The sequence below is a fragment of the Hemitrygon akajei genome, chromosome 2 (genome assembly GCF_048418815.1).
Source record: "Hemitrygon akajei chromosome 2, sHemAka1.3, whole genome shotgun sequence".
NCBI lineage: Eukaryota > Metazoa > Chordata > Chondrichthyes > Myliobatiformes > Dasyatidae > Hemitrygon > Hemitrygon akajei.
In genome coordinates, this window is record NC_133125.1 from 209,624,075 (window position 1) to 209,650,232 (window position 26,158).

A 26,158-nucleotide genomic window follows, 5' to 3' on the forward strand; every position below is an offset into this window, starting at 1 on the left:
CGATGACACGACCGTGGTGGGTCTCATCAGCAAGAACGACGAGTCAGGTTACAGAGAGGAGGTGCCGCGGCTAACGGACTGGTGCAGAGCCAACAACCTGTCTGTCAATGTGAACAAAACAAAAGAGATGGTTGTTGACTTCAGGAGGGCACGGAGCGACCACTCCCCGCTGAACATCGACTACTCCTCGGTAGAGATCGTAAAGAGCACCAAATTTCTTGGTGTTCACCTGACGGAGAATCTCACCTGGTCCCTCAACACCAGCTCCATAGCAAAGAAAGCCCAGCAGCGTCTCTACTTTCTGCGAAGGCTGAGGAAAGTCCATCACCCACCCCCATCCTCATCACATTCTACAGGGGTTGTATTGAGAGCATCCTGAGCAGCTGCATCACTGCCTGGTTCGGAAATTGCACATTCTCGGATCGCAAGACCCTGCAGCGGATAATGAGGTCAGCTGAGAAGATCATCGGGGTCTCTCTTCCCGCTATCACGGACATTTACACTACACGCTGCATCCGTAAAGGAAACAGCATTATGAAGGACCCCATGCACCCCTCATACAATCTCTTCTCCCTCCTGCCATCTGGGAAAAGGCTCCAAAGCATTCGGGCTCTCACGACCAGACTATGTAACAGTTTCTTCCCCCAAGCTATCAGACTCCTCAATACCCAGAGCCTGGACTGATACCAACTTACTGTGCCTATTGTCTTGTTTATTATTTATTGTAATGCCTGCACTGTTTTTGTGCACTTTATGCAGTCCAGTGTAGGTCTGTAGTCTAGTGTAGCTTTCTCTGTGTTGTTTTTTGTTTTACGTAGTTCAGTCTAGCTTTTGTACTCTGTCATGTAACACCATGGTCCTGAAAAACGTTGTCTGGTTTTTACTATGCACTGTACCAGCAGTTATGGTTGAAATGACAATAAAAGGTGACTTGACTTGACTTGAAGTAGCATTATTTTCCTAAGGGGAAATCTTGCCTGACAGATCTGAAGAAGGGTTTCAGAATGAGGTTTAATATCACTGGCATATGTCGTGAAATTTGCTAACATCGGCGACAATACAATGTAATACATGATAATATATGTATAAAATAAGTAAATCAATTACAGTATATATTAAATAATTAAATTAAAAATGCAGAACAGAAATAATGTAAAAAGTGAGGTAGTGTTTATGGGTTCATTTCAGAATTGGCTGGCAGAGGGGAAGAAGCAGTTCATGAATCGCCGTGTGTGCCTTCTCCCAAGAAGACCCCCTTCCTGACGGTAACAATGAGAAGAGGGTATGTCCGGGGTGATGGGGTCCTTTCTGAGGCACCGCTCCTTGAAGATGTCTTGGATACTACAGAGGCTAGTACCCAAGACAGGTCTGACTAATTTTGCAACTTTCAGTAGCTTGTACAGTAGCACCCCCCCCCCCCCCACCCTGACCTCCCCAGACCAGACAGGGATGCAGCCTGTCAGGATGCTCTCCACAGTACGTCTGTAGAAGCTTCAAGTGTTTCAGACGACATACCAAATCTCCTCAAACTCCAAATGAAATGTAGTCACTGTCTTGCCTTCTTTATAGCTGCATCGATATGTTGGGACCAGGTTAGATTCTCCGAGATCTTGACAAGCAGGAACCTGAAATTGCTCACTCTTCCCAGTTATGATCTGTCTATGAGGACTGTTGTGTGTGTGCCCCACTCTCATCATAATCAGCTTTTTGGTCTTACTGACGATGAGTGCAAGGTTGTTGCTGTGACATTACCTAGCTTGCCGGTAGATCCCACTCCTGTACAACCACTTGTCTCCATCTGAGATTCTGCCAACAATGGTTGTATAAACAGTGAAATTATATATGGCATTTGAGCTATGCCTAGCCATGCAGTCCTGGGGATGGACAGAGTAAACCTGGGGGCTGAGCACCCATGTTGATTGTCAATGAGGAGGAGGTATTATTACCAATCCACACAGATTGTGGTCTTCTGGTTTGGAAGTCAAGGATCTAATTGCAGTGGGAGCTACAGAGGCCCAGGTTCTGTACCTTATTGATCAGGACCGTAAGAGTGATGGTGGTAAACACTGAGATATAGTCAACGAACAGCATCCTGATGTAGATGTTTGTATTGTCCAGGTGATCTCAGGCCATGTGAAGAGACATTGAGATTGTATCTGCCACAATTGGCAAATTGCAGTGGGTCCAGTTCATTGCTGAGGCAGGAGTTAATTCTGGCCATCTCCAGCCTCTCAAAGCATTTCATCACTGTAGGTGTGAGTGTTACTGGATGATGCCCATTAAGGCAGCTCACACTACTTTCCTTGGGTACTGGTATAATTGTTGCCCTATTGAAGCAGGTGGGTGCTTCCAACCACAACAGTGAAAGGTCGAAAATGCCCTTGAGTACGCCTGCCAGTTGGTTGGCACAAGTTTTCAGAGTCTTACCAGGTACTCCATCAGGGCCTGCTGCCTGGTGAGGGTTCACCATCCTGAAAGACAGCGTCTGAGACAGAGATCACAGGGTCACCGGATGCAGCAGGGGTCTTCACAGGTACAGATATATTCTTCCTTTCACAGAGGGCATAGCAGGTGTTGAGCTTGTCGGGTACAGTACTGAAGCATTGGTGCCATTCATGCTATTGGGTTTTGCTTTGTAGGAAGTAATGGAATGTAACCTCCTACCTCGCTCAGAATTGTTACTTTGCTCTTGTAATAGCCCTTCACAAATCATACCTGGTTTTCCTGTACAGATCTGGGTTGCAAGATTTAAATGCCTTAGAATTAGCCCTCAAGCGGCTCTTGGTTCACCCGTGGCTTTGGGACTGTACAGCAAGTTTTTTGTAGGCCCCCACTCACCCACACAGGTTTCAACTGTGGCATACTCGTCCAGATTCGAAGATGAATCCCTGAATACTGTCTAGCCCTCCTATTCACAGCAGTCCTGTAAGCGCGCCTGAGCTTCCCTTGTCCATACCTTCTTGGTCCCCACTACTAGTGCTGTAGTCTTCAGTCTCTGCTGAACTCAGGGAGTGGAAATACAACCAGGTGATCAGACTTTCCGAAGTGTGGTGTGGAATAGTACGACAATTCCTTTTGATCTTAGTGTAACAGTGCCGTAGTTTCCTCTGTTACTACAAGTGATTTGTTGATGATAATTATTTACTGATTTTTTTCAAGCTGCCCTGGTTAAAATCCCCCAAAATGTTGGGGAAGGTGTAAGGTTCTGCTGTTTGGTGCATGTTGATCACATTGTTCAGAACACTGGGAGCCTGTTTTACATTGCCCTGAAGTGAAATGTACAATGTGACCAAATTCACCACTGAAATCTGCCACGGCGGATAAAATGGCCTGCGCTTGATTGAGAGATATTCCAGGTCTGATGAACAGAATTGAGACATCACTGAAACATTTGTGCACCAAGGGGAGTTGATCGTGAGGCATACACCACCACCTCTGCTTTTGGGAGACACAACCGTCCTATTCTGATGGTGTACAGTCAACCCGTCAATCTCAATTGCTGTGTCTGGTATGGAGGGGGTTAACCTGGAGTCTGTGAAGCACAGGATGCACGTGGTCTTAATGTCCCTATGATACAGCACGATAGCTTTGAGATCATCAGTTTTGCTAACCAGAGACAGTACATTTACCAGCAAGATAGTTGATTTGGTAGTCAACAAACCTTGTGATTTTTTAAATGCACTTGTCGCCCGAAGCAGCAATATTTCTAATGAGAAGTCGTCCTCTGTTGGATTTAGACAGTGATACATTGTTCTATTGCATTAAAATACATTTACTAACTTTACAGACCTTGGATGCAGTTGTGATTCTCTATAGCAGGAATATTTAATTGCATCCTTTGAGCTGAGCCACTTCAAGTTCGCCATTGAAGGGGACCCAGAAGGTCCGAAACGATGACTGCTTACTTGTTTCCATAGATGCTGCCTGGCCTGTTGAGTGTGTGTGTTGCTTTAGATTACCATCATCTGCAGATGTTCTTGGGCTTGTGACAAACCTATTGCACTCTTGTGGAAATAACAGGCAGGATAGACAAAAGAGAATCAGTAGATGTTGTTCACTGGGATGTTCAGAAGGCAGTTGACAAGGAGCCACACATGAGGCTGTGAAACATGGTACGACCCCATGGTATTACAGGAAAGATACCAGCATGGAGAGGAGATTGACTGACTCTCAGGAGGCAAAGATTGGGAATAACTGGGGACTTTTCTGGTTGGCTGCTGGTGCCTAATGGGATTCACTGTGGTCGGTATTGAGATATCTTTTCATGTTTTATGCAAATGATATGATTGGCAGAATTGATGGTTTTGTGGGCAGGTTTACAGATAATATAAAGATAGCTGGTGCTCAGGAAGCAGGAAGTCTGCAGTAGGCCTTAGACAGATTAGCAGAATGGTCAAGGAAGTGGCAGCTGGTATATCGTGTAGGGAAGCTGATGGTGATGCATGTTGGTAGAAGGAACAAAGGTACAGACTATTAAATGGGTAGTGAATTCAGAAATCAGAGGTGAAAGGGGTCTTGTGTTGATGCACCATCAATAACTCTCGCAGACGGGAGGCAAAAGATAGGCTTTTATTAGCTGCAAATGTGACCACAACATCTTGGAGACTGAGGGAGGAGCAGTGCTTCCAATCGCCTTTATACAGGGGTCTGTGGGAGGAGCCACAGGAGCAGTCAGCAGAGGGGTGTGGGTCCAGACAGGTATACACATAGTTTACCACATGGGCATTATTACCTAAAGGTTAACATGCAGGTTGCAAATACAATGCTCACGTTAATTTTGAAATGACTGGAATGTAAAAGAAGAGTTTGAATGCCGAGTCTTTATAAGGAGGTGGTCAGACCACATTTGGAATGTTGTGAGTAGTTTTGGGCTCCTTATATAAGACAGAATGTAATAGTAATGGAGAAGGTCCAGAGGAGGTTCAGAAGGATGATCCTGGTCAGGAACGGGTTAGTTATGAGGAGCATTTAATGGCTCTGTGCCTTTATATACTATAGTTTAGAAGAATGACGGGGTATCTCAATGTGACCAATCAAATATTGAATGGCCTACATAAATAGATGAGAGGATGTCTCCAATAATGGGAGAGACTAGGATCAGGGGGCACTGATTCATAATACAAGGGCATCCCTTTAGTACAGGGGTGAGGGGGAGTTTCTTCAGCTAGGGAATTGTTAATCTGGAATTCATTGTCAAAGGCAGCTGTGGAGGACAAGTCATTTGAGTCTATTTAAAGTAGAGGTTGATAGGTTCTTGATTTGTAAGGGAGTTGAAGATTACAGGAAGAAAGCAGGAGAATGGGGCTGAGAGGGGAAATAAATCAGCCATTTTTGAGTAGCAGAGCAGATTCGATGGCCTGAATAGCCTAATTCTGCTCCTATGTTCTATGGTCCTATTGTCAAGTGCTGTTTGATCCTGTCTGTCATAAACTTTCGCCTCACTGATGTTTGGCTGAGCAGTCCAGAGTTCCCTGTCTCCGCAGCCTCTTGTGTGACGTCACCAGAGTTTCATACAGCCACAAGATGGCGCCAGTGAACCACAGTGCCATTGTGATGACCGCAGACAAGACAATGAACCCTGACGAAGGGTCTCGGCCCGAAACATCGACTGTACTTCTTCCTATAGATGCTGCCTGGCCTGCTGCGTTCCACCAGCATTTTGTGTGTGTGGCAAAGAATCCCTCAATTGTATATGTTGACATTTTATGTACTTTGATAATAAATTTACTTTGAACTTGCCAACTTCCACACTCAATGCACTGACTGATGAAGGCAAGCATGTCCTACACCTTCCTGACTGCACTCTAACTTGTGTCGCCACATTGAGAGAGCTGTGGACATGGATCCCAAGATCCCTCTGTACATCAATGCTCTGACAGTGCTGCCATTTGCTGTGAACTTTCCCCTTACATTTAACTTTCAATAATGCATCCTCTCTCACATGTCCAGGCTAAACTCCATCTGCTACTTCAAAGGTTTCAATAGTACATTTAATGTCAGAGAGATGTATACAATATACATCCTGAAATGCTTTTGCTTCGCAACCATCCACAAAAACAGAGGAGTGCCCCAAAGAATGAATGACAGTTAAATGTTAGAACCCCAAAGTACCCCCAGCTCCCCCTCCCATGCACAAGCAGCAGCAAAGCAACGACCATCCCCCCTCCCCCACCAGCAAAAAAGCGTCAGCACCCCCCACCGAGCACTCAAGCGTGCAGCAAAGCATCAATAAAGACACAGACTTGCAGTACCCCAAAGACTACTCGTTCACCCAGTAATTCGACATAACACAGGCTCTCACTCCCTAAAAAGGGAAAAAGGGGTGTCCTCGTTTCACAGCGAGAGGGGAACATCAAACAACGCGCTGATTTACAACATTAAAATTCTGTTGCGTTGCTTTTTCTGCTTTTTCTCCTCTGCCATGGAATTTCTGAACAGTCCATGAACCTACAAACACTACCTCTCTATTTTGCTCTCTTTTACAGCATTCATTCATTTATTCACTCTCCTTGTATTTACTAATCTACCTATTTATTGTCTGTCTACTTATTTGTCTATTTATTTATTTTTATTGTAATTACTTTTTATGTATTACTGTGTATTTCAGCTGGAAAACAACAAATTCTGTGCGATACTGTAAGTCAATGATAACAAACCTGTTCACAAAGGAAAATCTGCAGATGCTGGAAATCCGAGCAACACACACAAAATGCTGGAGGAACTCAGCAGGCCAGGCAGCGTCTATGGAAAAGAGTACAGTCAATGTTTTGGGCAAACCTAATTCTGATTCTGACTCACTGGATGTGGTGAACTACATTTACCTGTCAAGACACCCCCCCCCCCACCCCCCGCTGACTGCCCCTGTGGCTCCTCCCACAGACCCAGGTATAAAGGCAATTGGAGGCACGGCTCCTCCCTCAGTCTCCAGGATGTCGTGTGGGGATCTCTTGCTGCTGACTGCTCTCTTCCAGCGAATAAAAGCCTATATCTCGCCTCACGTCTCCGAGAGTTATTGATGGTGCATCACTGGATACCGGGGGTTGAAAATGAAGCTGAAAGCAACAATGAGGAGGAAAACTCCACCTTGACCTTTATTGCAAAAGGATTTGAATCCAGATCGAACTTAGACTACATTAGTCTATTTATGGAAAAATTACATAATTCAAACATGTTTCTGATCTGACAATGAGGAATTGTGGTTCGTTGCATCAAAGCAGGGCTGTAAGAGATGAAGTCAGGTAGTTTTCCTGTGTCTGAGTAATCCCAGTGTATCCAACATCTTACAATGTCATGTTGTCTCCGGACGGCCCTTTTTATTGTAATTGTTTGCATGCATTTTACACTATTTAAATCACAATTCCCCAAACATTATACTTAACCACTTTTTCACCCTCCTGCCTGACACCTCTATGTAAACCCCTGCCACACGTATCTTCCCTCAGTTCAGTCTGTCCCCTGATCTGAAGAACATCAGGAACAGAAACAAGAGGAGGCCATTCAGTTCCTCACACCTGCTGTCTATTAAATAACGTCAACACCATTTGCCTGTGTTGATGTCATTTCCATGATTTCTTTTGCTATTAAGAAAATCTACCACTGACTCTCCTGAACATACTGGCTCTCTAAAAATCCCCACACCAAACCCACACCCGGACCGTGAGCTCGAAATATTCACTCCTTCTTGGTGAATTAATTTATCATCTTCGGAATGGTCATCCCCTCACTGTGACCCCTCCTTCTAGATGCCCCAGAAACCAGAAACATCTTCCCTGTGAAGTCAGGAAGAAGTTTGTAAGTTTCAGTTTGATGGCCACACATTCTTTGGAATTATAGTTGGTGTGATTTTGTTCCTGACAGTCCAACAGAAGAGGTACATGGGGATGTGGCCATCACCTTAGGCATGCTCCACTCCCCACTCACGCCACACACACACACCTGGGCTGAGGCACAGAAAACATTACCCACTGCCTCCCCTTTAACTCTCCAAAACTTGATCCTCCCTCTGACTCTTCCCTACCCCTCAATCAACCGTCCTCTTTCCTACATCTCCACATCCCGCATTCCCCAGCACAGGCCCTCATTCCCTCTGCCCCCCACCTTGATCCTTGGCGCTCCCCTTTCCTCTCTGCATCCTCTCTCACCTCACCTCCATGCACTCCACAACCCCAGTCCTTTCCATTCACTCACTCTCCAGCTCTGAGAACCCGACTCCATTTGCCAAAAGGCCCCTACCAGGGAGTCAAAGGTCTTCACACACTCCTCCCAGTGTGGGTTTCTTTCTGCCCCTCTGACTCTCAGATTTCCAGCACCTTGTCCTCTCCATCTGGGACAGTGGGACACAAGACTGTGATTGAATAACTGTACCAAAACAATTTTAATGGATGGCCAGGACTGGCAGGACTGGCAGCACAGCAGCCTCAGGTGTGATAGAAATGGAGACCAAAGATTGGGGAGCAGGCAGGTCACGATGTTGGTTAGGGAGTGCATCACTTTACAGCTTACAGAGATATTCCTGCGGGAATGTGCAGTGAGGTTAAATTGGTCGGTTAGAAATAAGAGGGAGGCAAACATCGGAGCAATTTTCTCTACAGTATCTCAAGAGATATACTTAGGAATGCATCCGGCAAGACTATATTGGTCGAAGTCAGAAATGAGAGGAGGATTATCACTTTGTTGGGATTTAAGTATAGGTACCCAAAAGTCAGTGGGAATTGTGAGAACCCAATTGAAGGGAGATGGCAGATAATTTTTGGAATAATAAAATTGCAATCAGAGGTGAGTTCAACATCCTTAATATTGACTGGGACAGACATAGTGCTGAGGGATCTGCCAGGGCACAATTTGTAAAATGTGTTCCTGAAATTTTGACAAGATATATGTAGATAGTTCAACTAGAGAAGGTATTACACTTGACTGCCTCCTAGTAACTGAGGCTGGGGAATGGTTAGTCTGTCAGTGGGAAACGTTTTGCCCAAGTGAGCAGCTTTCTGTGAGTTTTAAAATAATTATGGAGAAAATGGGCCTGTGCTGAACCTGCATCTACCTGGAAAGACTCTCTCTCTCTCTCTCTCTCTCTCTCTCTCTCTCTCTCTCTCTCTCTCTCTCTCTCTCTCTCTCTCTCTCTCTCTCTCTCTCTCTCTCTCTCTCTCTCTCTCTCTCTCTCTCCCTCTCTCCCTCTCCCTCTCCCTCTCCCTCCCTCCCTCCCTCCCTCTCCCTCTCCCCTCTCCCTCTCTCTCTCTAGGACTATTGCCAGGGATTTTATCTGGGCCCACAGCTTTTGCAGTATCCACTGCTCTCAGCCATTTCTCGATATTACATGGAGTGAATCGAATTGGCTGCATTCTGACATCAGGGACGCTGGGGACTTCTGGAGGAGGCCGAGCTGGATCATCTACTCGGCCCTTCTGGCAGAAGATTGGTGCAAATGCCTCAGCCTTATCTCTTACACAGGTTTGCCTGGCTCTTCTGTCATTGAGGATGGTGATATTTGTAGAGCCTCCTTCTCCAGTGAGGATGTGGCAGGACTAGAGCTTAGATCTGATCCGTTGGCTGTGGGACCACTTAGCTCTATCTATTATTTGGGGTGCATGGGGTGTCAGGGAGGGGTAGCACCTCTGATGGGGAAACATGTTGTGTCCTTTTCAGGGCGGTTTGTCCACCTTTGGTCCCCACCTGGTGCTCAGCTCTCACCTGTGGCTCCCTGTAGCTGTTTACATGCGACAGCGGCCACTCCCCGGGCAACGGCTTCGACAAGCCGGCTAAACCGGGTGAGGGTAGCCAACGGGTCTCAAACCCTCAGTGAGATAGGGAGTTGTCTATCCCAGCATGTGAAGACAGACTCCGGCGGATTGAGCTGACGAAACCAAGGGAAGGTCCAACGATCGAGAAGATGGTCTCTGCAAGCATCGTGGAATGTGTGGAGCAGGACAAGACACAGAAGACATCCTGGTCATCCACTGCACCTGGTCTCATCTCCAGCCGTCTCGACTCATCTTGCCACTGGATCCAGATGGGAATTGGGAAGAGACAGTGAGGCTGATGCCGCGCAACTCTCCCTCACTTAAATCCAAATCAAGCGTTCGTTCATCGATGACGATGGACAAACCCCTATCTGTTACTTGTTGCTTATGGTGTTTGGCATGCAAGTAGTCCTGTATTGTACCTTCACCAGTGTGTTGCCTCATACTGATGTATGCCTAGTATTGTTCTTGGCATGCCCTCCTGCACTCTTCGTTGAACCAGGGTTGATCCCCTGGCCTGCAGGTAATGATAGAGTGGGGAATATGCCGGGCCATGAGGTTACAGATTGTAGTTGAGTACAATTCTGCTGCTGCTGATGGCCCACAGTGCCTCACAGGTGCGAGTCTTGGGCTGTTAGATCTTTTCGAAGTCTATCCCATTTAGTGGTAGTGCCACACGGCACGGTGGAGGGTTTCTTCATTATGCAGACAGGATTTAGTCTCCACAAATACTGTGCGGTGGTCACTTGTACCAATGCTGTCATGGACAGATGCTTCCACGGCAGGCAGGTTGGTGAGAATGAGGTCGAGTGTGTTTCTCCCTCTTGTTGGTTCCATCAGCTCCTGCTGTAGTCCCAGTCTAGTAGCTATGTCCATTAGGACCCAGATCTTACTAAGGAGGACTTTGCAGGGTCAACAGGGCTGGTTTTACAGTTGTCATTTCCAGTGCCTAGGTCAATGCTGGGTTATCCATCCGGGTTCATTCCTTACTATTTTCTCTTTAGCTGATGGTGTATGGGGGATTTCAATATGCAGGTAGATTGGGAAAATCAGGTTGGTGCTGGATTCCAGGAGGGGGATTTTCAAGAGTGCTTGCGAGATGGTTTTTTGGAGCAGCTCATGGTTGAGCCCAATAGGGGATCAGCTATTCTGGAGCAGGTGTTGCGCAATGAATCAGAATTGATTATAGAGCTTAAGGAAACAGAACCCTCAAGGGAAAGTGATCATAATATGATTGAATTCACCCTGAATTCTGAGAAGGAGAAGCTGAAGTCAGATGTATCAATATCACAGTGGAGTAAAGAGAATTACAGAGGCATGAGAGAGGAGCTGGCCAGAATTGATTGAAAGAGAACATTGGCAAGGAGGACAGCAGAGCAGCAATGGCTGGAATTTCTGGAAGCAATTCAGAAGGCACAGAATTGATACATCCCAAAGAGGAAGAAGTATTCAAAGGAAAGATGACACAACAGTGGCTAACAAGAGAAGTCAAAGCCAACATAAAAGCCAAAGAGAGGGTATATAATAGAGCAGAAAACAGTGGGAAGTTAGAGGATTGGAAGCTTTTAAAAACAACAGATGACATCTAAAATGTCATTAAAAAGATAAAGATGGAATACAAAAGTAAGCTAGCTAATAGTATTACAAGGATGACAAGAGTTACTTCAGATATATAAATTATAAAAGAGAGGTGTCAGTGGATATCGGACCAATTGAAAATGATGGAGGGGCAAACAAATAGTGGAGGAACTGAATTAAGTATTTTACATCAGTCTTCACTGTGGAAGACACTGGCAGGGTGGTGGAAGTTTCAGCTATCAGGTCATGAAGGGTGTGAAGTTACCATAACTACAGAGAAGGGTCTTGGGAAACTGAAAAGTCTGAAGGTAGATAAGTCACCTGGAGCAGATAGTGTACGCCTCAGGGTTCTGAAATAGGTGGCTGCAGAGATTGTAGAGGCATTAATAATGACCTTCAAAAATCACTAGATTTTGGAATGGTTCCAGAAGACTGGAATATTTCAAATGTCACTCCATCTTCAAGAAGGGAGAGAGGTAGAAGAAAGACCAGTTGATCTGACCTTCATGGCTGGGAAAATGTTGGAGTCAATTATTAAGGTTGAGGTCTTGGGATAATTGGAGGCACATGGTAAAATAGGCCATAGTCAGCATGGTTTCCTCAAGGGAAAATCTTGCCTGACAAACCTGCTGGAAGTCTTTGAAGAAATAACAAGCAGGATAGACAAAGAAGAATTGGTTGATGTTGTGAACTTGGATTTTCAGGCCTTTGACAAGATGCCATATATAAACCTGCTTAACAAGGAAAAGCCCATGGTATTACATGAAAGATTCTGGCATGGATAAAGCAGTGGCTGATTGGCAGGAGGCAAAGAGTGGGAATAAAAGGAGCCTTTTCCAGTTGTCTGCCAGTGACTAGTGGTGTTCCTCAGGGGTCTGTGTTGGGATCGATTCTTTTCATATTATATGTCAGTGATTCAGATGATGGAATTGATAGCTTTGTTGTAAGGTCTGCAGCTGATATGAAGACAGGTGGAGGGGCAGGTCGTTGGTAGACGACTGTTTACAAGAAAGGAATGAACAGATTCTATTTCCTAAGAATCCTGAGATCCTTCATTGTGTGCAGCGGGATGTTGGGGACCTTTTATCATCTGTTGTAGCGAACAGGAGAGTGTCAAAGAAGGCTCATGAAAATGATTCCAAAATTGAATGCCTTGTCACATGAAGTGCATCTGATGGCCCTGGGCCTGTGTTCACTGGAGTTTTTGACTAGTTGCTCTATCACATCTTACAATGAATGCTTTAATGTGGTGGTTTGAAAACAGTGAAGCTTGCAACCCTAGCAGGGGGCACACCTGAGTCACAGAGTCTGCAGTCACAGAGATCAGACAGGGTGAGCGTGGCAGGAAGGATGGTGACAACCCCTGTCACCATAGTGATGCTAGTTTTTAATCCCCTTTAATGGCATTAATTGCAGAACTACTGTATTAGGATTCAAACTCACGCAATGGCACGTTTGTCCAGCACCAATGGGATGGCTACAGTGGTTCACTTAACAGTCATAAAAATTCATCAGGGACCTACATTTCTCTGTAGTATTTGACCTCAGAATCAGAATCAGGTTTATTATCACTAGCATGTGTCTTGATATTTAGGAATCAGATGGCAGAGGGGAAGAAGCTGTTCCTGAATCGCTGAATGTGCTTCTGTACCTCCTACCTGATGGTAACAATCAGAAAGGGCATACCCTGGGTGCTGGAAGTCCTTAATATGGACACTGCAACCACTTCCCAATGCTCTCTGTAATTTACTGTTTTCACTTCTGATCCTGTTTTTCTGCTGTGACTCTCCTTATCTGATGATAAACTCTCCTGCCGGTCTGCAATCCAAACTCCACCTGTTTATTCAGAGAAATTCAGAGACCGGCAGAGGAGGACAAAGGGCTTAATTAGGAAAGGGAAAAATGATTATGAGAGAAAGCTTGCAGGGAACATAAAAACTGACTGTAAAAGCTTTTATAGATATGTGAAAAGAAAAAGATTGGTTAAAACAAATGTAGGTCCCTTACAGTCAGAAATAGATGAATTGATCATAGGGAACAAGGACATGGCAGATCAATTGAATAACTACTTTGGTTCTGTCTCCACTAAGGAGGACATAAATAATCTTCCGGAAATAGTAGGGGACCGAGGGTCTAGTTAGATGGAGGAACTGAGGGAAATACATGTTAGTAGGGAAGTGGTGTTAGGTAAATTGAAGGGATTAAAGGCAGATAAATCCCCAGGGCCAGATGGTCTGCATCCCAGAGTGCTTAAGGAAGTAGCCCAAAAAATATTGGATGCATTATTAGTGATAATTTTTCAAAACTCCTTAGATTCTGGATTAGTTCCTGAGGATTGGAGGGTGGCTAATGTAACCCCAGTTTTTAAAAAAGGAGGGAGAGAAAAATTGGGGAATTATAGACTGGTGAGTCTGACATCGGTGGTGGGGAAAATGCTAGAGTCGGTTATCAAAGATGTGATAACAGCATATTTGGAAAGAGGTGAAATCATTGGACAAAGACAGCATGGATTTGTGAAAGGAAAATTATGTCTGACGAACATAGAATTTTTTGAAGATGTAACTAGTAGAGTGGATAGGGGAGAGCCAGTGGATGTGGTATATTTAGATTTTCAAAAGGCTTTTGACAAGGTCCCACACAGGAGATTAGTGTGCAAATTTAAAGCACACGGTATTGGGGGTATGGTATTGATGTGGATAGAGAATTGGTTGGCAGACAGGAAGCAAAGAGTGGGAGTAAACGGGACCTTTTCAGAATGGCAGGCAGTGACTAGTGGGGTACCGCAAGGCTCAGTGTTGGGACCCCAGTTGTTTACAATATATATTAATGATTTAGATGAGGGAATTAAATGCAGCATCTCCAAGTTTGCGGATGACACGAAGCTGGGTGGCGGTGTTAGCTGTGAGGAGGATGCTAAGAGGATGCAGGGTGACTTGGATAGGTTAAGTGAGTGGGCAAATTCATGGCAGATGCAATTTAATGTGGATAAATGTGAGGTTATCCACTTTGGTTGCAAGAACAGGAAAACAGATTATTATCTGAACGGTGGCCGATTAGGAAAAGGGGAGGTGCAACGAGACCTGGGTGTCATTGTACACAAGTCATTGAAGGTGGGCATGCAGGTACAGCAGGCGGTGAAAAAGGCAAATGGTATGTTGGCATTCATAGCAAAAGGATTTGAGTACAGGAGCAGGGAGGTTCTACTGCAGTTGTACAAGGCCTTGGTGAGACCGCACCTAGAGTATTGTGTGCAGTTTTGGTCCCCTAATCTGAGGAAAGACATTCTTGCCATAGGGGGAGTACAAAGAAGGTTCACCAGATTGATTCCTGGGATGGCAGGACTTTCATATGAAGAAAGACTGGATCAACTAGGCTTATACTCACTGGAATTTAGAAGATTGAGGGGGGATCTTAAAGAAACGTATAAAATTATAAAGGGATTGGACAAGCTAGATACAGGAAGAATGTTTCCGATGTTTGGGGAGTCCAGAACAAAGGGTCACAGTTTAAGGATAAAGGGGAAGCCTTTTAGGACCGAGATGAGGAAAAACTTCTTCACACAGAGAGTGGTGAATCTGTGGAATTCTCTGCCACAGGAAACAGTTGAGGCCAGTTCATTGGCTATATTTAAGAAGAAGTTAGATATGGCCCTTGTGGCTAAAGGGATCGGGGGTATGGAGAGAAAGCAGGTATAGGGTTCTGAGTTGGATGATCAGCCATGATCATACTGAATGGCGGTGCACGCTCGAAGGGCCGAATGGCCTACTCCTGCACCTATTTTCTATGTTTTCTATGTTACCTTTGATCCAGTGAGCTTCACTTTGCTGACTGAACACGTCCACAGTCTAATCACTGCACCGACTGTCATATCGTCACCTTTCAGTGACCTTCTCCCTTGGTCTAATTTTACCATAATTTCCCAAAATATAAGCACCTAGTTTAAACATATTACACACTTTCCCAATTCTCATGATTCCCAGAGATCCCTCCCTCAGACATCACTGCCTGACACTGTGTGGTGTGATTGTCACTTGCCACCTATCAGCCCAGGCCTGGATATTGTCCAGGTCTTGCTGCATTAGTGTTGTGGGCTGCTTCATTACCTGAGGGGTGGCAGATGGTGCTGAACATTGTGTCGTCATCAGTGACCATCCCGACCTCTGACCTTACGATGGACAGAAGGTCGTTGAGGAAGCAGCTGAGGGTGTTTGGGCCGAGGACTCTGTCCTGAGGAGTTCCTGCAGAGATGTCCTGTGGCTGAGATGATCGGCTCCAAACACCACAACCATCGTCTTTGTGCCGGGGATGACACACAGATTCCCACTGATTCCCCCATTATTCCTTCACTTGCACTATTTATTTTATCATTTATAGTGATGTTATGTCTTTGGTGTCAAAGTGGTCATTGTGATGAGCTTAGTGTGGTAGTGTAGTGGTAGTGCTTTTAGCTCTCACTTTCAGCTTCCACCACGGGCTGGTAGTTGTGTGAAATGGAGAGCTGAATGTGTAAGTTTCTCCCTGCCAATACAGAGCCTCTCCAACAGCAAGTCTTATGTAGCAAGTCCATCACCGTCCTTATCAACTCCAGAGACATTCCATCCTCAGCCAAAAAAACTCATAATTACCGCACCCCACACTGCTCGGTTTTACCTCCTCCCCAGGATCCACAAGCCTGACTGTCTCGGTAGACCCATCGTTTCGGACTGCTCCTGCCCCACTAAACATGTATCTGCCTACCTGGACTCCTGATGCACCATCAATAACTCACTCTGAGACTTAAGGCGAGATATCGGCTTTTATTGACTGGAAGAAGGAACAAGCAGTGAGTGACCACTATACTACATCCTGGAGACAGAGAGGCCGGGCTCAGACCTCCATCACCTTTATACAGGGGTCTGTGGGTGGAGCCACAGGAGCAGTCATCAGGGGGCGTGTCCAGACAGGTATATGTAGTTCACCACAACTCCATTTTGTCACCCATAGTTCAGTCCTTCCCCACCTACATCTGGGATACATCCCATGTCCACCACCTCTTCAATAACTTCCAGCTCCCCGGTCCTGACCGCTTCATTTTCTCAATGGATGTCCAATCCTGATACACTTCCATTCCCCATCAAGAAGGCCTCAAAGCCCTCCGCTACTTTCTTGACAATAGACCTCACCAGTTCCCCAACACCACCACACTCCTCCAGTTGGCGGAACTGGTACTAACACTTAATAACTTCTCTTTTGGCTCTTCTCACTTTCTTCAGACCAAAGGTGTAGCTCTGGGCACTCGCATGGGCCCCAGCTATGCCTGCCTCTTCGTGGGTTATGTGGAACAGTCTATGCTCCAAATCTATACTGGTACTGCTCCCCAACTTTTCCTTCGCTACATTGACGACTACATTGGTGCTGCTTCCTGCACCCATGCTGAGCTCATCAATTTCATTGACTTTGCCTCTAACTTCCACCCAGCCCTCAGATTCACTTGGTCCATCTCGGACAATTCTCTCCCCTTTCTCGATCTCTCGGTCTCCATCTCTGGAGACAGACCGTCCACTGATATCTTCTATAAACTTACTGACTCTCATAACTACCTCGACTATATTTCTTCACACCCTGCCAAATGTAAAAATGCTATTCTCTATTCCCAGTTCCTCTGTCTCTGCCGCATCTGCTCCCAGGATGAGGCTTTCCGTTCCAGGACATCTCAGATGTCCTCTTTCTTTAAGGATTGTGGTTTCCCTTCTGCCGTCATTAATGATGCCCTCACCCGCATCTCCTCCATTTCCCGCACTTCTGCCCTCACCCCATCCTCCCGTCACCACAACGGGGACCGAGTTCCCCTTGTCCTCACCTACCACCCCACCAGTCTCCAGATCCAGCACATTATCCTCCGCAACTTCTGCCACCTTCAACGGGACCCCACCACTAAGCACATCTTTCCCTCTCTACCCCTCTCCGCTTTCTGCAGGGTTCGTTCCCTCCACACTGCCTGGTCCACACGTCCCTCCCCACAGATCTCCCACCGGGCACTTATCCCTGCAAGCACAAGGGCTACACCTGATCCTACACCTCCTTTCTTATCACTATTCAGGGCCCCAAACAGTCCTCCCAGGTGAGGCAACACTTCACTTGTGAGTCTGTTGGGGTCATCTATTGCATCCGGTGCTTCCGGTACGGCCTCCTCTACATCAGTGAGACCCGACGCAGATTGGGGGACCGCTTCGTCGAGCACCTCCGCTCCGTCCGCCACAACAGACAGGATCTCCCGGTTGCCACCCACTTCAACTCTGCTTCACATTCCCATTCGGATATGTCCATACATGGCCTCCTCTACTGCCATGATGAGGCCAAACTTCGGCTGGAGGAACAACATCTCATATACCGTCTGGGTAGTCTCCAGCCCCTTGGTATGAACATCTAATTCTCCAACTTACGGTAATTCCCTCCCTCTCCCTTCCCCCATCCCACCTTCACTCTGTCTCCTCTTCTAGCTGCCTATCACCTCTCTCATGATTCTGCCTTCTTCTACTACCCAGAGTGCTTTCCGCTTACATTCCTTCTTCACCTCTCCTGCCTATCCCCTCCCCCACCCCTTGATCTTTCCCCTTACTGGGTTTTCACCTGGCACCTACCAGCCTTCTCCTTCCCACCCTCCCCCACCTTCTTTATAGGCCCCTGCCTCCTCCCTCTTCAGTCCTGACGAAGGGTCTCGGCCCGAAACGTTGACTGCTCATTTCCACAGCTGCTCGACCTGCTGAGTTCCTCCAGCTTGTTTTATGTGTTGCTTTGACCCCAGCATCTGCAGTGTACTTTGTGTTTAAGTCTCATGTAGTGCCCCTCGCTGGTGACACACAGAAACTAAACTCCTTTCAGACTAAGGCTGAAAAACAGGGAAGAGGTCTGGCCCCTGCAAATGTAGCTCGCAGGCTGCCCGGTGGCTGGACACGCCCTGGTGCTCATGAACCAGATCCCCAGACTTGTGGGCAGCCTCAGGAAAAACGAAGAACATCTGGAGAGGAGCCCGTATTGCGGCTGGACGTCATTGAACATCCTTCCGGCAGCTCCTGTAGCCAAGCTGGTGCCAAACGGATTGCTTCATAAGCTCTTCTTTGGTGAGGCCGAGAGGGGGATCTTAACAACTGGACTCATAGGATCTCCATACCTTCTGCCCAGACTTGTGCAGTGAGTCAGGAACATAGAAAAACCTACAGCACAGTACAGGCCTTTCGGCCCACAATGCTGTGCCGGACATGTACTTACCTTAGAAATTACCTAGGGTTACCCATAACTCTGTATTTTTCTAAGCTCCATGTACCTATCCAGGAGACTCTTAAAAGACCCTGTTGTATCCGCCTCCACCACCATCGCTGGCAGCCCGTTGCACGCACTCACCACTCTCTGCGTAAAAAACTTACCTGACATCTCCTCTGTATCTGCTTCCGAGCTCCTTAAAACTGCGCCCTCTCACGCTAGCCATTTCAGCCCTGGGCCTGACTATCCACACCATCAATGCCTCTCATCATCTTATACAACTGTATAAATATGACTGAATGTTTTGACCAGATGGCATTCAGAATGTAAAACAGTTTTCACATCAGGTTTAATACTTTTATTACGAATAAAGCTCAGATACAGGACCTTTCGTCACCAAGTCTCATCAACCATAAACCACACACATGTACTAATCCCACACTGCAGATCCCACATTGGCCTCATCCGTCACCTCATTTCTGGAGTGGAATCGAGTCATCCTCAACATCAGGAGGCTGCTGGAGAAGGCGCATTTCCCTGTGTGAGGAAAGAGTTAATTGTGATTCCTCCCTGGCACAAGCCAAAATAAAACAGAAGTTTGAAGACAAAATGGCGTCAGGTTGAAATGTGATAATGGCTGATTTTCCCTCATATTGACCAGTGTCTTGCCTCAATGTTGAACGCACATCATTAAGATACTGACAAAGAAAGTTTTCCTCTTTACATACCTGTTGTCGTCGTCTTCCAAAATTATGTGTCTGGGCTGAAGGTTGTAAGAGATAAGAGGGTGCAGCAGGTCCCACCAAGGTATGGAAAAATACTGGGCTGATAATTATTTTAAAACGCAAACACGAGGAAATCTGCAGATGCTGGAAATTCAAGCACACACACAAAATGCTGGTGGAACACAGCAGGCCAGGCAGCATCTATAGGAAGAAGTACAGTCGACGTTTTGGGCCAAGACCCTTCGTCAGGACTAACTGAAAGAAGAGATAGTAAGAAATTTGAAAGTGGGTGGGGGAGGGGGAGATCCGAAATGATAGGAGAAGACAGGAGGGGGAGGGATGAAGCTAAGAGCTCGAAATTGATTGGCAAAAGGGATACAGAGCTGGAGAAGGGAAAGGATCCTGGGACGGGAGGCCTAGGGAGAAAGAAAGGGGGAGGGGAGCACTAGAGGGAGATGGAGAGCAGGCAAGGAGTGCTTGTGAGAGGGACTCAGGGCCCCAGACAGTCCTTCCAGGAGAGGCAACACTGCACCTGTGAGTCAGCTGGTGTGATATACTACATCCGGTGCTCCCGGTGTGGCCTTCTATATATTGGTGAGACCAGACGCAGACCAGGAGACCATTTTGCTGAACACCTACGCTCTGTCCACCAGAGAAAGCAGGATCTCCCACTGGCCAGACATTTTAATTCCATGTTGCAATCCCATTCGGATATGTCTATCCATGGCCTCCTCTACTGTCAAGATGAAGCCACACTCAGGTTGGAGGAACAACACCTTATATACCGGCTGGGTAGCCTCCAACCTGATGGCATGAACATTGACTTCTCTAACTTCCATTAATGCCCCTCCTCCCCTTCTTACCCCATCCCTGATATACTTAGTTTTCTCCCCCCTCCTTTTTTTCTCTCTTTCTGCCCATCACTCTGCCTGCTCTCCATCTCCGTCTGGTCCTCCCTTCCCCCTTTCTCCTGAGGCCTCCTGTCCCATAATCCTTTCCCTTCTCCAGCTTTGTATCCCTTTTGCCAATCACCTTTCCAGCTGTTAGCTTCACCCCACACCCTCCGGTCTTCTCCTATCATTTTGGATCTCCCCCTGCCCCTCCCCTTCCCAAAACTCTTACTAACTCTTCTTTCAGTTGGTCCTGACGAAGGGTCTTGGCCCAAAATGTGGACTGTACTTCTCCCTATAGATTCTGCCTGGCCTGCTGTGTTCCACCAGTATTTTGTGTGTGGGCTGATAATTATGTTATGATTTGAAGGACTTTTAAATGGTGTTAAAAGGGTACATCCTTTGTGGAGTTTTGTCTGTGGCTGGGTCACAGGCATGATCAATCGACAGGGGCCTCTCGCAATGCCACCTATGGCAATCAGTCTCTGCTTTTCCTTTGAATTCATCATGAGCAGCGTGGCGGGAGCCTGCTGCACAGGCAACAGCTTGTGTACCGTATCATACAGCCCCGTCTTGCATACCGGCATGTGAAAGATAGGATACACAGGCAACAGCTTGTGCACCGTATCATACAGCCCTGTCTTGCACACCGGCATGTGAAAGATAGGATACACAGGCAACAGCTTGTGCACCGTATCATACAGCCCTGTCTTGCACACCGGCATGTGAAAGATAGGATACACAGGCAACAGCTTGTGCACCGTATCATACAGCCCCGTCTTGTACACCGGCATGTGAAAGATAGGATACACAGGCAACAGCTTGTGCACCGTATCATACAGCCCTGTCTTGCACACCGGCATGTGAAAGATAGGATACACAGGCAACAGCTTGTGTACAATATCATACAGCCCCGTCTTGCACACCGGCATGTGAAAGATAGGGTACACAGGCAACAGCTTGTGCACCGTATCATACAGCCCCGTCTTGCACACCGGCATGTGAAAGATAGGATACACAGGCAACAGCTTGTGCACCGTATCATACAGCCCCGTCTTGCACACCGGCATGTGAAAGATAGGATACACAGGCAACAGCTTGTGTACCGTATCATACAGCCCCGTCTTGCACACCGGCATGTGAAAGATAGGATACACAGGCAACAGCTTGTGTACCGTATCATACAGCCCCGTCTTGCACACCGGCATGTGAAAGATAGGATACACAGGCAACAGCTTGTGTACCGTATCATACAGCCCCGTCTTGCACACCGGCATGTGAAAGATAGGATACACAGGCAACAGCTTGTGTACCGTATCATACAGCCCCGTCTTGCACACCGGCATGTGAAAGATAGGATACGCAGGCAACAGCTTGTGTACCGTATCATACAGCCCCGTCTTGCACACCGGCATGTGACAGATAGGATACGCAGGCAACAGCTTGTGTACCGTATCATACAGCCCCGTCTTGCACACCGGCATGTGACAGATAGGATACGCAGGCAACAGCTTGTGTACCGTATCATACAGCCCCGTCTTGCACACCGGCATGTGACAGATAGGATACGCAGGCAACTGCTTGTGTACCGTATCATACAGCCCCGTCTTGCACACCGGCATGTGAAAGATAGGATACGCAGGCAACTGCTTGTGTACCGTATCATACAGCCCCGTCTTGCACACCGGCATGTGACAGATAGGATACACAGGCAACAGCTTGTGTACAATATCATACAGCCCCGTCTTGCACACCGGCATGTGAAAGATAGGATACACAGGCAACAGCTTGTGTACCGTATCATACAGCCCCGTCTTGCACACCGGCATGTGAAAGATAGGATACACAGGCAACAGCTTGTGTACCATATCATACAGCCCCGTCTTGCACACCGGCATGTGAAAGATAGGATACACAGGCAACAGCTTGTGTACAATATCATACAGCCCCATCTTGCACACCGGCATGTGAAAGATAGGATACACAGGCAACAGCTTGTGTACCGTATCATACAGCCCCGTCTTGCACACCGGCATGTGACAGATAGGATACACAGGCAACAGCTTGTGTACTGTATCATACAGCACCGTCTTGCACACCGGCATGTGAAAGATAGGATACACAGGCAACAGCTTGTGTACCGTATCATACAGCCCTGTCTTGCATACCGGCATGTGACAGATAGGATACACAGGCAACAGCTTGTGTACTGTATCATACAGCCCCGTCTTGCACACCGGGATGTGAAAGATAGGAAGCAATTCCATGGTTGACCTCGACCAACAGAACGCCTCTCTTATTGTAACTTACAGGTTTTTAAAAACCTTGCACTGTACTTCTGTCACTAAAACATTTCGCAGCCTAACAATGATAATAAAGCTGATTGTGATTCTCATTCTCACTTCCTTTCTTGCCTTGACAATATCCTTTCAAAACACAGCTTCTACAGGTGGCAGGGACCTTCCCACATCCCCCTTATCCCTCACCTTTCACAAAAGGTGTCAACATTTCTTTGGGGCATTGGGATGTGCAATAAATACTGGCCCCATGATGCTATAAGACCATAAGCTATAAGAACAAAATTAGATCATTTGGCCCACCAAGTCTGCCCTGTCATTCAATCCTGGCTGATTTATTACCCCTCTCAACCTCATTCTCTTGCCTTCTCCCAGTAACCTTTGACACCCTGACTATTCAAGAACCTACCAACCTCCGCTTTAAATAAACTCAGTGACTTGCCTTCCACAGCCTTCTACGGCAATGAATTTCTCAGATTCACTACCCTCTGGCTAAAGGAATTCCTTCTAATCTATGTTTTGAATTGATGCCCCTCTATTCTGAGGCTGTGCCCTTTTGGGCCTAGACTCACTTATTATAGGAAATATCGCCAGTCTGGCTCAACACGTGTGTGGATGAGGCCCACATGGTGTGACAACCTCCCAGGATGGGACGCCAAAGGTAGTGTAGGAAACAGCAGGTGTCCATGCTGGGTTGGGAGATGACCCCTCCCATTGGCTCTGCTCTCCGCCCGGTGCAAGGCGAGCTGATTTGCGTTTGTCTGCTGAACCGGTGTGGGATGAGGAACTGCTGAGTGCTTGTTCTTGGAGACACATGGCTCGAGGCCAGCATCCCATGCACCAACAACCTACAGGCCATGCCACTCACAGACCTGGGGTAAATTATTTGTTGTGACTGTGTTTTCCTGCTAGTGTATTGACATGTGCATTGTGCTGTGTGTGACTGTATGTTCCGTTTTGCAGAGAACGCCATTTCGATCGGCTGTATTCTTGTGTAAGGCTGAATGACAATGAATGGAATTTGAAACTGCTCACTCTTTCCACTGCTGAACCCTCGATGACGAGCCGGTGTGTGATCTTCTTACTCCCGGATGGGGAGGGGTGGGGTGATGTGAGAAGCTGGGATTTGACGGGCAGAGGAGGCTGAGGAAGAAGGACGCTGACAGGAGAGGACAGTGGACCTTGGAAGAAAGGTAAAGAAGAGGGAAACCAGGGGGAGGAGATAAGCAGGTCATGTCACTGGGAGAAGGCCATCTGAATACAGGAAATCAAAGGGAGATAAACAATGTGGCCGTGAACCTGTACCTGTGGTGTGCTGTTCTGTGATCTAAACAGATTCTACCATTTACCTGCGCACTATTCCCAGTCCTGATGAAGGGTCTTGGCACGGAACATCGACTGTTTATTCATTTCCTTAGATTCTGCCTGGCATCCAGCACTTTGTGTGTTACTCTGGATTTCCAGCATCTGCAGAATCTCTGGTTTTGTTTCATAGAACATTACAGCACAGAAACAGGCCTTTTGGCCCTTCTTGGCAGTACCAAACCATTTTTCTGCCTAGTCCCACTGACCTGCACCTGGACCATATCCCTCCATACCCCTCTCATCCATATACCTGTCCAAGTTTTTCTTAAATGTTAAAAGTGAGCCTGCGTTCACCACTTCAGCTGGCAGCTCATTCCACAGTCCCACCGCTCTCTGTGTGATGAAACCCCCCGCCCTAATGTTCCCTTTATACAAGGGGAATTGAAACTTCGATTCCAACTAATCTGAAAAGGAGGATGTTCTTGAAATGTTGATAAATTAACAAGTTTAACTGTAAGAAACAAAGTTTGCGTGTCTGTGGACCCTGCTCCGTCCCTATCACTAGTATGCTTTCACTTTCCCCGACACGCCCTGGCCAGTGGAGAAGCGGCCGCTCCCGGGTTTGATCGGGTGGGGCTGGGGAGGCGCCTGGACAAAGAGGGTCACCTTCAAGTTTCCCAGCGGGGCTCCGTGAAAGGGAGACCCGCGGTCTCTCCCCTTCCTCCCCCCGAAGGCGGCTCTGGCCGAGACTTCGCTTCGTTCGCAGAGCTGGGAGCCGCCCAGTGTCAGGGAGGCGGAAGTCGGACACTAGATTGTGCAGAGATCGCGGCGCAGAGTTTCAGTCTGGGCCGGGAGGATTTTCGCTGAGAAGCCGCGATGGGGTACGGAGCTTCCCGTTCGCGGCGCTGATCCACTCGGTGACTGGGAAGAGCGGGTGGAAGGGCTTTTAACCTGTAAAGTGGTAAGAGTTGAGGAGTTGTAGTGAGTGCGGGAGGGTGGTGATACTGCGCAGACTCCAACGTTTCGGTTCAGGAGCACCGCAGTAAAAAAACAAGTAACTTCAGTCGGGCTGGCGAGAGAGTGGGAACAAAGTTGTTTTTTTTTTAATGAACATCAAAAGAAAGTTTATTTAAATCAAATATAAAAGGAAGAAACGGTGCAAAGATTTTATAGCACACACACAAAATGCCGCAGGAAATTGAGGAAGTCAGGTAGAAGAGTACAAAGTCGACGGTTCGGGGCCGATACCCTTCATCAGGGCGGGAATAGAAGAGACCAGAAGCCCGAATATATAAGTGGGGTGCGGGGAGAGTGAGGAGTACAAGCTAGCAGGTGGGAGGAAAGGTGGATGTGTGGGTTAGGGAGGGAGACGGGACGAAATAAGAAACTACGAAATGATTGGACCATTTCCGATACCCCTCCCCTTCCTTGTTATCTCTGTCTGTCCCTGGGGACAGATTGCCTACTAATCTATTACAAACACACGGATTTTCATCGCTACCTGGACCGTACCTCCTCCCACCCTATTGTAAAAATGCTGTCCCCTTCCCTCAATTCCTCTGTCTCCCCGCAGTATCTGCTCTCAGGATGAGGCTTTTCATTCCAGAACAACTGAACTTGCTCAGGTGTCAGATCTCTCAGTGAGAGAGCATTTTGGAGATAGTGATTACAGTTCTATCTCCTTTACCATAGATTCAGAAAGGGACAGGAATAGACAAGTTAGGAAAGCATTTAATTGGAATAAAGGGAAATATGAGGCTACCAGGCATGAACTTGGAAGCATAACTTGGAAACAGATGTTCTCAGGGAAACGTACGGAAGAAATGTGGCAAATGTTCAGGGGTTATTTGCATGGAGTTCTGCACATGTACTTTCCAATGAGACAGGGAAAGGATGGTAGGGTACAGGAACCATGGTGTTCAAAGGCTGTTGTAAATCTAGTTAAGAAGAAAAGAAGAGCTTATGAAAGGTTCAAAAAACCAGGTAATGATGGAGATCTAGAAGATTATAAGGCTAGCAGGAAGGAGCTTAAGAATGAAATTAGGAGAGCCAGAAGGGGCCATGAGAAGGCCTTGGCAGACAGGATTAAGGAAAACCCCAAGGCATTCTACAAGTTTGTGAAGAGCTGGAGAATAAAACGTGAGAGAATAGGACCAATCAAGTGTGACAGTGGAAATGTGTCTATGGAACTGGAGGAGGTAGTGGAGGTACTTAATAAATACTTTGCTTTAGTATTCACTACGGAAAGCGATATTGGAGACTGTAGGGATGACTTACAGTGGACTGAAAAGCTTGAGCATGTAGATATTAAGGAAGAGGATGTGCTGGAGCTTTTGGAAAGCATCAAGTTGGATAAGTCACCAGGACCAGACGAGATGTACCCC

General features: G+C 46.9%; 2 protein-coding genes and 1 long non-coding RNA gene across 6 annotated transcripts in view; 2 read left to right on the forward strand and 1 right to left on the reverse strand.

Moving 5' to 3' along the window:
• LOC140720464 (zinc-binding protein A33-like) overlaps positions 1-26,158 on the forward strand; it is a 348,439-nt gene that overhangs the window by 56,680 nt on the left and 265,601 nt on the right. Inside the window, exon 4 of the mRNA XM_073035318.1 lies at positions 19,490-19,500. Within this exon, the coding sequence (XP_072891419.1) occupies positions 19,490-19,500 (11 nt within the window). The remainder of the gene's footprint in view (positions 1-19,489; positions 19,501-26,158) is intronic.
• On the reverse strand, positions 18,904-24,538 carry LOC140720492 (uncharacterized). 2 transcript variants are annotated; one of them, XR_012097199.1, is made up of 2 exons: positions 24,441-24,538; positions 18,904-19,094 (listed from the first exon to the last, which is right to left on the reverse strand). It is a non-coding gene; the product is annotated as an uncharacterized lncRNA (long non-coding RNA). The 2 variants fall into 2 exon arrangements; XR_012097200.1 differs by lacking the exon at positions 24,441-24,538 and adding an exon at positions 23,505-23,709.
• The window catches only part of LOC140720410 (butyrophilin subfamily 1 member A1-like), a 51,003-nt gene continuing 49,140 nt past the window's right edge, over positions 24,296-26,158 (forward strand). Inside the window, exon 1 of one of the 3 annotated variants that reach the window (XM_073035279.1) lies at positions 24,296-24,404. Coding sequence is in view for 1 of the 3 variants with exons in the window: in XM_073035266.1 (XP_072891367.1) it covers positions 24,651-24,655 (5 nt within the window). In the remaining 2 variants the exon portion in view is untranslated. Of the gene's footprint in view, positions 24,405-24,628; positions 24,736-26,158 lie in introns of those variants that run through there. The other 2 variants (XM_073035273.1, XM_073035266.1) reach the window with 2 other exon arrangements.